Here is a 12,723-nt window from a genome sequence, read left to right as displayed (position 1 = left end):
AAATATGAGTTTGAGAGGGGAATAGGAAATTCTGAATGAATGTGTGCCTATAGTTTCTTATATCCAATAGCTCAAATGTAGCACATGATCATAAATTTTTTCTGGGCAGCCCCGGTGGCCCAGCGGTTTAGCGCCACCTGCAGCCCAGGGTGTGACCCTGGAGACCCGGGATCCAGTCCCACATCGGGCTCCCTGCCTGGAGCCTGCTTCTCCCTCTGCTTGGGTCTCTGCCTCTCTCTCTCTCTCTCTCTCTCTGTGTGTGTGTGTGTGTGTCTCTCATGAATAAATAAATAAAATTTTGTGTTTAAAAAAATTTTTTTTCTAATTTAATGATGCAGCAAGAGTCTGGAAACATTCCACAGCTGTTCTTTTCAATTCACTTAGACTGTAAGTGACTAATACAAATTTTATATATCTTAGGACAAGAGGAACCGCAAAACCCAAATCAAAACTTTTCAGGAATCACACTGATGGTGATACATTTTGTTTGTATTATTATTCTGAGACTTGCTTGTAGGGTGGGATGAAGCAAGTGAGTGATTATATTGGTGTCAATGGGAATGGAAGTTTGCAGAGGAAAAAGGAAATAGATTTGAGTTAATGTGTTAAGAAATACATCATGAAGAAGTGAATAAGAGTACAAGAATTTTTCAAATTAAGAAACCTATTGGGGGAAAAAAAAACCTATTGGAATCCTTAGCAATAATAAATTAGAGAAGATGTATGATCACTTCCACTGAATTTGAGAAAATTCAACTCATTTATTATAAAAATTCTCGATGAGCTAGAAGGAAATTTCCTTAACCTGATGAAAGGTATCTAACAAACAACGCAGACATCATAATTAACTTGAAACATTAGAATCCCAAGAAATAAAAAAAAAAAAAAATTAAAAAATAAATTAAAAAAAAAAAGAATCCCAAGAAATTCCCAGTTTGGTCAGAAACAGGTCAAGTATACTCACATACAGTGCTCCTGTCCAGCATTATGGTGAATTGTACAATTGTGCACTGTACCTAGCAACTGTACTAGGATAAGAAAAAGAATTTGAACATGTAAGAACTACAAAGAAAACTGCCACTGTTTGTAAACAACATAATTATATACTTCGAAAACCAAAAAAGAACCTACAATCTTTGTGTCCAGAAAGGTTGCTAAATACGAGTTCAATTTACAAAATTCAGTATTTATCTTTCATCAATAGTTGGAAACTGTAGTTTCAAAAAAGGTCTCACAACAATATTTTCTAGAATAAATCTAAATGAAATGTGCAAACCTCTACAAAGAAAACTACAAGCCTTTCTACTAATGCTTCAAGGCAAATTCACCATTTCTTCAGTGAGGTCTTCCTGCAGCCTTCCTGTTCTGTGGCCCTTAAGCACTCAGGACAGACTGCACCACTTAGTCACCATATCTCATTGTAATCAGTTATGACTCTGTCAGCCTCTTCTGATCTTAGCTGAGCCTGGCAAGGGCAGAGACTCACTTATCCACGTAGCCCAGGTGACCAAGCAGTTCTTGTAATAGTAACAATAAGAACAAAATGAAAACAAACACTATCAAGCTACTACTTAATCAAGCGTCTACTGTATACAAGGTGCTGTTAAGGTCTCTACCTATATTATTTTTACTTATATCCTCTAAGAAATGAATAGGAAGGGGGTGTCGAGGTGGTTCAGTCAGTTAAGCATCTGCCTTTGGCTCGGATCGTGATCTAGCAGTCCCAGGATCGAGCCCCGCATCGGGCTCCCTGCTCAATTGGGAGTATGCCTCTCCCTCTCCTTCTGCCCCTCCTCCAGCTCATGTTCTCTCTCGCTCCAATAAATAAATAAAACCTTAAAAAAAAAGAAAAAACAAAACAAAAGAAATGAATGAGAAGCCAGAATTGGAATGTAGGTAGGGAAGATTGTGGAAGGTCTTAAATGCAGGGCTAAGCAGTTTGAATTTTTTTTCCTATAAAAAAATGGGAGCCATTAGAGATTGGTGGTGTTATCAAAGCACTATCTTCAGAAGATGGATTTGTAACTGTGGGTAAGATTGAAGTAACAGATGTCTGAAAGATGGGAGTCTTATATAACTCCCAGAGAAAGTTAACACAGAACAGTTACTGCAAACCACCGGGCATAGTTCAAAACTAGGGCACAAGGAATAATGAGACTTGTGAGGTTCTTGGTCTTAAAGAAGGTCATGATTGGGTAAAGAATATGTTTCAAGTGGGACCAATGAGATGTGCAAAATAGGAGCACCTGGCTGGCTCAGTTGGAAGAGCATGTGACTCTTGATCTGGGGGTTGTGAGTTCGAGCCCTACATTGGGTGTAGAGATTACTTAAAAATAAAGTCTTGGGCCGCCTGGGTGGTGGGGTCCAACTCTTGGTTTTGGCTCAGGTTGTGTTCTCAGGGTCATGAGATCAAGCCCCACATTGGGCTCTGTGCTCAGCGTGGAATTTGCTTGAGACTCTCCCTCTGCCACTTCCCCCAACTTTCTCTCTCAAATAAATAAATAAATAAATAAATAAATAAATAAATCTTTTTAAAAAATGTACAAAAAATGTAAGTGGGGAGTCTCATTAAGCCTAGAAGGTTTCCACTGCTGGTGCTCAGATGTGTGGGGATGGCTGGCAGACCGATTACTCCTCCCAACGAGGCTAAAAAGATGGACAGGTCTGAAAGTCTTAAAATGAGGCACAACATTGGAACCTCAGAAGCACAGCTTTTCAACAACCATCTTCCAAAGAAAGAATATACCGCAAAGAGATGCGAGAGATTCTCCATCTTATCCAGAGACATAAACTATGGCACCTTAAGGGCCCTAGCAAGCATTTCAGGGTTGTGATAAACTAAGCGTGCCCGGATTCTGACAGAGACCCCAGTGTCAGTGGAGTAGCCTCGGTGTGCCAGCGGAGGGCATGGTGTCCAGCAAGCAGAGGCAGCACATCTATGCTGTTGAAATGCTCCACAAAATTGACTCCTCTTCTGGTAAAAGTGCTTCAGTTTCTCTTCAGGGGACTAGTTTTGACCCCCCATTGCACAGTCTTGTCAATTAAGATGCCCCAAAGATTCCCCAGCCAGAGCTGTGCAATGTCCAAAAACTACTGAAGCTGATTAATTCTGATGAAAGAAACCTGAGGACGGTTCTAGACCTCAAACTACTTGGGTTCCCTCTCATCTTCAGGGCCTCAATCTATGTCTTTTCATTTGAATCTGTGAGTTGTAACATATTTTGCCTCTACGTTCTTCCCAGCTGTGGGACTTTCTGGAAAAGGCAAAAGTATGAAGACAGGTAAGATGGTGATTGTCAGTGGTGGGAGCAGGATGGTGAATAGGGAGAGCAGAGGACTTTTAGGACAGCCTCATGGTCCGTATGATACTATGTTGGATACACGTCATTACACATTTGTCCAAACCCACAGAATGTACGTCAAGAGTGTTGTATGTCATGAAGCCTCATTAAACTATAGATTTGGGGTGATGATGTGCTGATGCATTCATCAACTGTGACAAACGTACCGTGCTGGTGGGGATGTTGACAATGGGGGAGGCTATGCATGTGCAGGGGGCAGGGGCTATATGGGAAATCTCTTTACCTTCGGCTCAGTTTTGCTGCAAACCTAAAACTGCTCTAAAAAAGTAAAAAAAGAAGAAAAAAAAATTTCCTTTCCTCAGAAGCTGCCAACCCAGATACCGTGGCAGTCTTGTTAGTGTCAGACACTATCACTTCCTCCTCCAGGGAGCAAGAGGATGTCTATAAAACAAAGTAGACTCTTTTTTTTTTTTTAAGATTATTTGTTTATTCATGAGACACACAGAGAGAGAGGCAGACACAGGCAGAGGGAAAGCAGGCTCCATGCAGGGAGCCAGATGCAGGACTTGATCCTGGGACTCCATGGGCTGAAGGCAGATGCTTAACCATTGAGCCACCCAGACATCCCCCAAAGTAGACTCTTTAGATTAGATGGAATTCCAGTAGCTTCTGTGCAAGGCTGGCTTCATGGGTGTGAGTCGATTTCACAGGACTCCGTGCTCAGAAGGGCCTGCACACTGGGCACCTGGCTGGCTTAGTCGGTAGAGCACGTGCCTCTTGATCTTGGGATCATGAGTTGGTCCCACCTTGGGGGCAGAGTTTACTTTAAAAGGGGGAGAGTGTCTGCACTCAGCTTATTAATGTTTTGCCTTCACCATCTTGAAATTCTTATTTTTGAACCAAGAAACTCTACATTTTTATTTTGCACTGGGACCATTACTTTTTTTTTTTTTTTGGACCATTACTTCTATGCCCAAGGTGTTATCACTTCTCTACCATCATTACCAAACTCTTTCATTGCTTGTGTAAAAGGCAAACGTCTGCTTATGATCCAAACATATTATTATAGGGCGCCTGGGTGGCACAGTTGGTTAAGTGTCTGCCTTTGGCTCCGGTCATGATCCCAGGGTCCTGGGATCATGCCCCATGTCGGGATCCCAGCTCAACAGGGAGCCTGCTTCTCCCCCCGCCCCCATTTGTGCTGGCGTGCTCTCCTTGCTCTCTCTCAAATAAATAAAATCTTAAAACAAAACAAAACCCAACATATTATTTCATCAATAAATACGCATGGATTGTCTCCATGATACACTTAGGGGTTTGGGGGAAGAAGCACAAGCCAGAGACTTCAGTCAGGTTCCCTAAGTGGGTATTAGATGACCAAGGTGGTGAGGAGGGAGGCAAAAACAAATCAGGTCAGGCACAATAAAAGATTTTGTCTGGTGATATCAAAATTCTAGGATCTGGCCTGTTTAGCTTCAGTTGAACACAGAAAAACAAAACTGCGTAGGAGTAATTTTGCCTCAGAGTAGAGATGTAAGCAGCTCTGCTTTGGTTAGGTTTACCAGGACTCTAAAAATGCAGCTCCCTTTTCTTTGAAAAGGAACTAAATTCCTAAGGGATTTCTGAAGGCATTCTCAAGTCATATAGTGTTTGATCTGGAACTATCTCAGGGTTACCTAGTACCTATTTCTTCTCCCAAGTATGTTCACCATCCCTCCATCCCTCCCCAGCTCAAATAAGCAACGGAGAGGTTGCTTGGGTGTGATGCCTCTGACCCAATTCCAGCGTCTTCCCTTTCACTTCTCCCTTGCTTTCTCTCTTCCTCTGTGCGTCTCCTGTGTATCTTTGTAATACCTTTTTCTTTCCCTACTGCTTCCATTTTTTGCTTAGTGATCTTAGGGGAAAAAAATCTCTCTTTCCTTCATTTGTAAATGAAGAGATAATCTGGTACTTATCTCAGTTGTAATTAAATTTAAGAATTAGTGAAAATTTGTATCAAGGAAAAGAGAAGGTACGTTTGTATGTATATAGTAAAACACGAGTAAAGCACACAAAAATGACCAAAATCATCCTTAGCAATAATCTTAAAAATTATTTTTTTCCTTCATTTAAATTTGCTTTCCAAAAAAAAAATCTTTCTTAAAATAGTGGCATTCAAACTTTTTAAAAAAATTTTGTTTATTTAATCACGAGAGACACACACAGAGAGAGAGGCAGAGACATAGGCAGAAGGAGAAGCAAGCCCCAAGCAGAGAGCCAGACGTGGGACTTGATCCCAGGACTCCAGGATCACACCCTGGGCTGAAGGTGGCGCCAAACCGCAGAGCAACCCGGGCTGCCCGCATTCAAACTTTCTAAAGGAACTCTCATTCTGTTTATCTATATTTCTTATTCTGGCACTAGTTTTTAAAAATTAATTTTAAACTGCCTTAAAGAATGTAAACACAGTTCTTCCTTTAAAGTCCTTATGGGCTCACCTGAGCACCAATAACTAGTTACATTATTACCTCTCTGGGAAAACACATCCCATTCTGTAAACATTTGACCTACAAGTAGCCTGCTGGAATAGGATTCATTTGTGGCCAATAGATAACTGACAGAATCAGGAGAAAGGTAGAAATAAGTCTGATGGCAAGAGGTAAAAGGGATTAATTCAAGGAATTTGGCAATGAAAGAAGAAAGAACAGCAAACTAGTCTGGTAACTTTTAAGTGAGTGAACATATTTTCCAGATTATGTTGTAAAATTTCTGATTCTTTAATTTCCATACACAGTGCTCTGATTTCTGGAACCCTCTAGTGGCCGTATCAGGAATTGTCTGTGTAAAACAAAAGGTTTTTAATTTTCAAATTCACTTAAAATAGGTTACATAGATAAACTCTTAGAGGCGTGTTTTTCTCACTCCTAATTTAAGACAGCAAAACGAGCATATGGATTTGGCGGTCTCCTGTCTCAGGATCTTAGAGAAATGCCAGGAAAGTGGCACAAGCAATAAATCTATGGTAACACTGGAAAGAAGGCAGTGGTCTAGAAACAGTAAAAAGTCTGGAAGTAGGTGGAATCATACTAATCGGCTTACCTATCATCTCCACAAAATACCAAGCAAAAGGTGAATTAAAGATAGAAGCTGGTCAAGCCTCAGAGAGGTTCCAGGAACCAAGCAGAGCAATAGAAAGGGGAGCAATGCCTGTGAAAAAGCAAACTGAGCAGCTAATTCGAGTAGGTGGTCAGCCCTGCATTAAATAGCTTTCCACTGTAAGTAAATAGGTCCTTACAACTGGAGCAGTCTTTCCATGCCTGACACCCACCCTACTGACTCTGCGGGGCTAAGCTGTCCCTGGAGAGTGGTAATACTGCTGGGGCCTCATATGGAGGGGTGGACTACGGCTCAGCAGGACTACGGCTGTTAATAGATTGTGTCTTTAGGTAGACTGTTCAAGTCAGGATTAAAATGCATACCTTAAAATTTACTTTTGGAAAACTGAGTATCTTACTTTTTTCAGACTTTCTGATATAAAATTTCTTTTTGGAATTTATACATATTAACTTTTACTTGCCAAAGGGTATAAATTCTGCAAGTATTTAGTTAAAAAAAAAAAGTAATACAACAGTTTCTCTGAAGCGGGCTAGTGGCCCACGAACTCCTTTTTATCAATCTTTTCAACAATAGCTTAAATGGTTCAGTACTCCTCAAAATCATTCGGGCCCATTGCCTTATTTATTTATTTTTTAAAGATTTTATCTATTTATTCATGAGAGACACAGAGAGAAGGCAGGCAGAGACACAGGCAGAGGGAGAAGCAGGCCCCATGCAGGGAGCCTGATGTGGGACTCGATCCTGGGACCGCGGGATCACGCCCTAAGCCGAAGGCAGATGCTCTACCGCTGAGCCACTCAGGCGCCCCTGCCTTATTTCTTAAAAAAAAAAAAAAAAAAGGAAAAAGAAAAAAAAAGAATTTAGGCCATCTTGTATCCCTGGGTGTGTGCACCTAATCTCAGCTGGTCAGCTCAAGACCCGTTTTAGACTTTCCAAGCTACATAGTCTGTTGCAACTACTCCACTGCCATTGAAGCATAAAAGCAGGTATAGCTGTATTCTAATAAAACTTTAAAGACACAGAATCTGAATTTCATTTAATTTTCATGTGTCACCAAATAATCTTTTGATTTCTCAAACAGTTAAAAATGCAAGAACTATGCTGTGGTGCACAGGATTTAGCCCAAGTGCTATCATTGCTAAGCCCTGGTCTACAGGATCTTTTTTTTTTTTTTTAAGCCTGCATGGTATTCCATCCCACTACTAAATACTTTCAGTTATAAATATCACACATTTTTGCAGACATTTATTTCCCTCTCATGCTACCTCAGATACCAGGAGATATATTCCGAAGAGTAAATGAACTTCACCCAATCGCCGTAACACTGAGTCCTTATCTTAGAAGTGAAAGGTCTATCTGCAAGAAAACAATTCTGAAGTCCAGTCTCAGTTTATTATGATTTTTAAACTGTACAAAACTATAATCTCCTTTATACGAAAAAATTAAACATAACAAGGAAGGCTAACATTCCTTTTGACCACCCTCCACTGTAGTCAATGTCCTCCATTTAGTGTTCGGCCTCACCGAACTTTTTCTATTAAGTTTATATGCTTAAATGTACCCATAGAAACTATGGTGTTAGTTTGAAAATTTTCAGTAGTTTATTTTTTCTCAACATACACAGCATGTTTTGACACAAATTATCCCTTTATTTCTTTTCTAAGAAAATAATTTCTTTTTTTTCAAATGATAGAGTTGGGTTTTGCTCTTTTTCTCTTCCCTCGTTGGGAAGCTTGCTTAACTCATGAAAGATAAGGAGAGCCTTTATGTTTACTTAAGTGCCTCTCCTCAAGATTACAATGCCCTTCAAAGATGCTTATGGTAAATACCAAATACATTTTCAAGATCATTGAGTAAGGGAGACTTTTTAAATGAGAATCCAAGATTTATAGATTTTCCTTTATAATGAATACACAGCAGTGTATTTAAAATTTCATTTTCAAGCAGATTTTCGTCACTTTACCCTTTTTTTCCTATCACCTTACCCTTAATCCCAGAGGATAATATGTTTAAAATAAAAATCAAACAAAGTAGGTAGTCAAAGAACACATCAGTGATTTTTGTGACATATGCTCAGAAATGAAACATTTTTTTGGAAAAAGTTGAATGGACTAAATGATTACAGAAATAAAGACATCTCCAAAAAAAAAAAAAAATGAGCCTAAGAATTTTGGTAGGAATAGTTAGCCTGGAACAATTTAAATGCATCTGACTAAAACAAAAATCAATGGTACTATCTCTGAGATAGACATTTTAAAGATAATAATTAATGTTTACTATAAACTCTGCTATAAATGAGTAATTAATATTTTTTAAAAATTGTTTGGCTGCCAGGGCAAAAAACATTACAATTTGATATTTGTTAGAAAAACAATTTTAAGGTAATAAATCATAAAAGTAATCTATCTGCTTAAGTTTCTATTATCAGAAATGAATTAATGTTGAAAGCAGTTATGTGTGCAAGCGCACACATACACACTCCCATATGCACACACCTACACACATACACTCCACACACAAAACATTTAAAATATCACTCAATTGTAACAAATTACCAAATCTTAGTAGAAACTCTAGGGGGTTAGTAAACTCAGTTATCTGGTTTTGTCTCTCAAAGTGCTTCTGGATTCTTTACCAATCAGTTTAAAGATTACCTCTGTATCAATGCAAATGAAGTAAGTTTCAAATGTTAGGGTGCCAGGCTGGCTCAGTCCAGAGAGCATGTGACTCATGAGTTCAAGCCCCAAACTGGGTGTACAGATTACTTAATCTAACTTAAAAAAAAAAAAAAAGTGACTTCAAATGTAAATCTGATAAAAAAAATTTCATTGTAATGGACTCTAAAACTAAATATAATTTTCATAGGTCAGTGCTTGCATTATCATTACATCTTTTTTCATCATATGAATAAACAATCAAAATAATCAAGACTCGAATATAGCAAAATAATCATAATTCAAGTTTCAAAAATAATTACTTCATCCTTAAATCACTAAATTATTTGAAATATCAAAATAAAATGTTTTACCATTCTTATCTTTAAAGTCCGTATTTACTTTAGAACTAATCAGAAAAACTATTTCAAATACTACAAATGATATAATCGATTTAATACATTTAGAGGATCAGATTTTTAAGGCTTTTCTTTAAAATTTGGACAATACTTTAGGATAAAAAATAAAAGCCCTATTATATAGTCAAAGGAAAAATTTCCCCAAATTGTCTTATTAATAAATAAAAGACTTGTTAACCTAGGAACTTATAACAAAGCCAACAACGATTAGATTTAAATGCTTTTATTTACATATGTGGTAAACACTGTCCCCTACTAAAAAACAATGACATTGCCTTTCAATCGGTCAAACTTATTAAAAAGTTCATGTATTTCTTTTCTATATCATGTGTGGACATGGTACAGGATGCAGGATGTAAACATCAATTTAATAGACATTATTAAATAATTTTGCATATATGCAGAATCTTGGCTAAATGGTTAAAATTACAGATGAGCATTCAATGTGGGCACATGGATATTTCATGTACACCAATGTGTTTAACAGAAAATGTGTCTGCACTGGTTTCTGGAAACAACTTGGTTTCTGTGAATCTTTAAATACCCAATTCCAAATCTTCCAGCTCCTGGAGAAGGGCTTTCTCTTTTTGAATTTTCTCCAACTAGAAAAGTTTAAAACAACCAAGTTATTAAACAAGAAATGAAATAATTGTTGGATCTATAGCTAAAATGGCAAAGCAGAAAAAATTTGTAAAGAGAGAATTTCTGATACTTTAATAATAGGTCTACCAGAAAATACAATTTACAAATACAGAGAAACAAGCTCTGATTTGTTTCTTGGTAATGAAGCAGGGGGGGGAAAAAGATGGGTACTGTCATAAGGCAACACAGATGGTCCAATAAATTCTTCTTTCTACATTTGGGCTTCCCTTAGAAGGAGAGAAAGGTGCAAGCAAGCGGGGCAGTGCACTCTGAGATACAAGGAAGAGAATCCTAGGTTTATCGATTTTAATAAACTGCCTTGAATTTTATTTTATTTTATTTTAAGATTTTATTAATTTATTTATGGGAGATACAAAGAGAGAGAGAGAGAGGCAGAGAGACAGGCAGAGGGAGAAGCAGGCTCCAAGCAAGGAGCCCGATGTGGGACTCGATCCCGGGTCTCCAGGATCACGCCCTGGGCTGAAGGTGGCGCTAAACCGCTGAGCCACCCAGGCTGCCCTGCCTTGAATTTTAGTAGCAATGGTCATCATATTTTCTCCATCCTCAACTGTGTAAGTGTAAAAACAGTTTACACTTTACATTTTACCTAACATATGGTATATGGTTTTCAAAAGAAGTGTTTAAATGTATGTACTCTCCCACTTGATTAAACAATTGTTTATAATAAAAAGAAAAGTAGTAGTGATTATATGAACAAATAAAATGTATAAAAATTACCTGATTTTTTTCTAGCTGTTTTCCAGCTGCTGCTTGTTCTTTCAGTTGCTCGATAGCTTTCAGTTTCTGTGAATGTCAAATATGTCATGAGTCAAGAGGAAGGAAGAGTAAGTAATTTCAGAATGCAAATTTTGTTAGTAACGGCTCAATCACACAAATGGGAAAAATGAGGAGAATCAACCATCTTATCTTTGCATCAAGGACAGTCTGTTAAAATGCTAAGGTAAAATTTTTTGTTTTTTAATTTAAGTGTAAAATTAAATATGCTAAGAACATGAGATTTGGCAAAAAATTTTCAAGCTTTAAAGTAATGATATTCTACATGTACATGTATGCGTATGAAATATATCACCAACTTCACCATTTATTCCAGCACTTCACTGTACCTAGACAACATCTTTGGCAGCCTGGGAAGGCTCTAGAAACCTGGTTTTACCCCAGGGCCATCATTGCAAACTGGATGCAATATGACAAATTAATAAACTTTTTTTTGTCTCCATTTCATCTTTAAGGGATAAATATCTGTTCCTACCTATCTGACAAATGTCTGATGAAATACTGAGTATCAAAGTGTTCAGCATAGCTCTGTACTAACGATCATTTCTTATGACTCCGAAAATCAATAATAAAGACTAATAATAGCTGTTAGACATTTGTAAATAGAACGAAAATCAGTGCCATTCCCAAATTATAGTATTTCATAGTGATAAAGCAATAATCAGAACTGCTACAAACTTCTTAGATGCCTCTCTTTATGTATTTCTCACAGATCTCTTTCAATAAGCACATCTGGTTTTTACTTCAATATCTCACCTTCTTTAGGTTCTTGATTTTTTTGTCTATTTCAGGGTCTCCAGAGGTTGACTGTGAGATAGTATTTCGTGGTGTGCTCTGTGGGGCAGGAGTAGGTGCCAGATCTGGACTCTTCTCATTTCTTGCTTCCTACAGGAAATATATTCAAAAATTCAATCTTCTAAAAAAGAAAACATTAAAGTACTTCAACCAACATAGCCTTGGTATATAAAATGCAGAAACCAAAATGTGATTTTATCTTTTATACTACATTTTATATAAAAGATCTGAATTCAAGGTCTCAATGCCACATTGTCCCATGACAGAAAGATACAATATAGCTTTAAAAAAAAAAAAAATCAGTTTAAGGAGACATCCAAAAGGTTTTTTACTATGTAGTCATCATAGGGAACACTTTGTTAGATCTAAAATTTAGAGGTAAAGTAGCAGAATCATAAAATAAAGAACTATATTAGTATATTAGTAATACAATGAAAGGACAAATGAAATGAAATTACTTTAACAGAAAAAACCAGGAGGTTTCTGTGTCAGCCAATAAGCATTCCAAGTTTTTGGATATCTTGGGATGTGCCACTATATTAATGGTTTAGAAAGGGACTTTTATTTATTTTTTTTTATTTTTTATTTTTTTTATAAATTAATTTTTATTGGTGTTCAATTTACCAACATACAGAATAACACCCAGTGCTCATCCCGTCAAGTGTCCCCCTTAGTGCCCGTCACCCATTCACCCCCACCCCCCGCCCTCCTCCCCCTCCACCACCCCTAGTTCATTTCCCAGAGTTAGAAGTCTTTATGTTCTGTCTCCCAGAAAGGGACTTTTAATATAAGGTGTTTGAAGTTTCACTATTGTGACGTCCTCCAATTCTACGGAGTATGTTTGATCAAGTACCTGTAATGGATAATGTTACCGGATAAGTCCTGCAGAGATTTATTTATAAACAGATCCCTTCAGCTCTGCAACAAAGTGCCAAGGAAAACTCAAAGGAATACTATATTGCTCCCAATGGGATCATATCTCTGATTCTGAACCACTTCCATTTCCCCTAAGGTGCTGTA

The 12,723-nt window shown here is 37.7% G+C and overlaps 1 protein-coding gene across 1 annotated transcript in view; it reads right to left on the bottom strand.

Annotated features, from left to right (window-relative positions):
* Positions 1–9,678: 9,678 nt before the first annotated feature.
* Positions 9,679–12,723, bottom strand: part of EIF2A (eukaryotic translation initiation factor 2A) — a 32,702-nt gene continuing 29,657 nt past the window's right edge. The window contains exons 12-14 of the mRNA XM_055321331.1: positions 11,665–11,793; positions 10,852–10,917; positions 9,679–10,073 (exon numbers count right to left, since the gene is read on the bottom strand). Of these exons, the coding sequence (XP_055177306.1) occupies positions 10,008–10,073; positions 10,852–10,917; positions 11,665–11,793 (261 nt within the window). The 3' untranslated portion in view covers positions 9,679–10,007. The remainder of the gene's footprint in view (positions 10,074–10,851; positions 10,918–11,664; positions 11,794–12,723) is intronic.

Source organism: Nyctereutes procyonoides, unplaced genomic scaffold (assembly GCF_905146905.1).
Source record: "Nyctereutes procyonoides isolate TBG_1078 unplaced genomic scaffold, NYPRO_anot_genome, whole genome shotgun sequence".
Classification (NCBI taxonomy): domain Eukaryota; kingdom Metazoa; phylum Chordata; class Mammalia; order Carnivora; family Canidae; genus Nyctereutes; species Nyctereutes procyonoides.
Note: the sequence above shows the minus strand (reverse complement) of the source record. Positions and strands in the feature narration are given on the sequence as shown.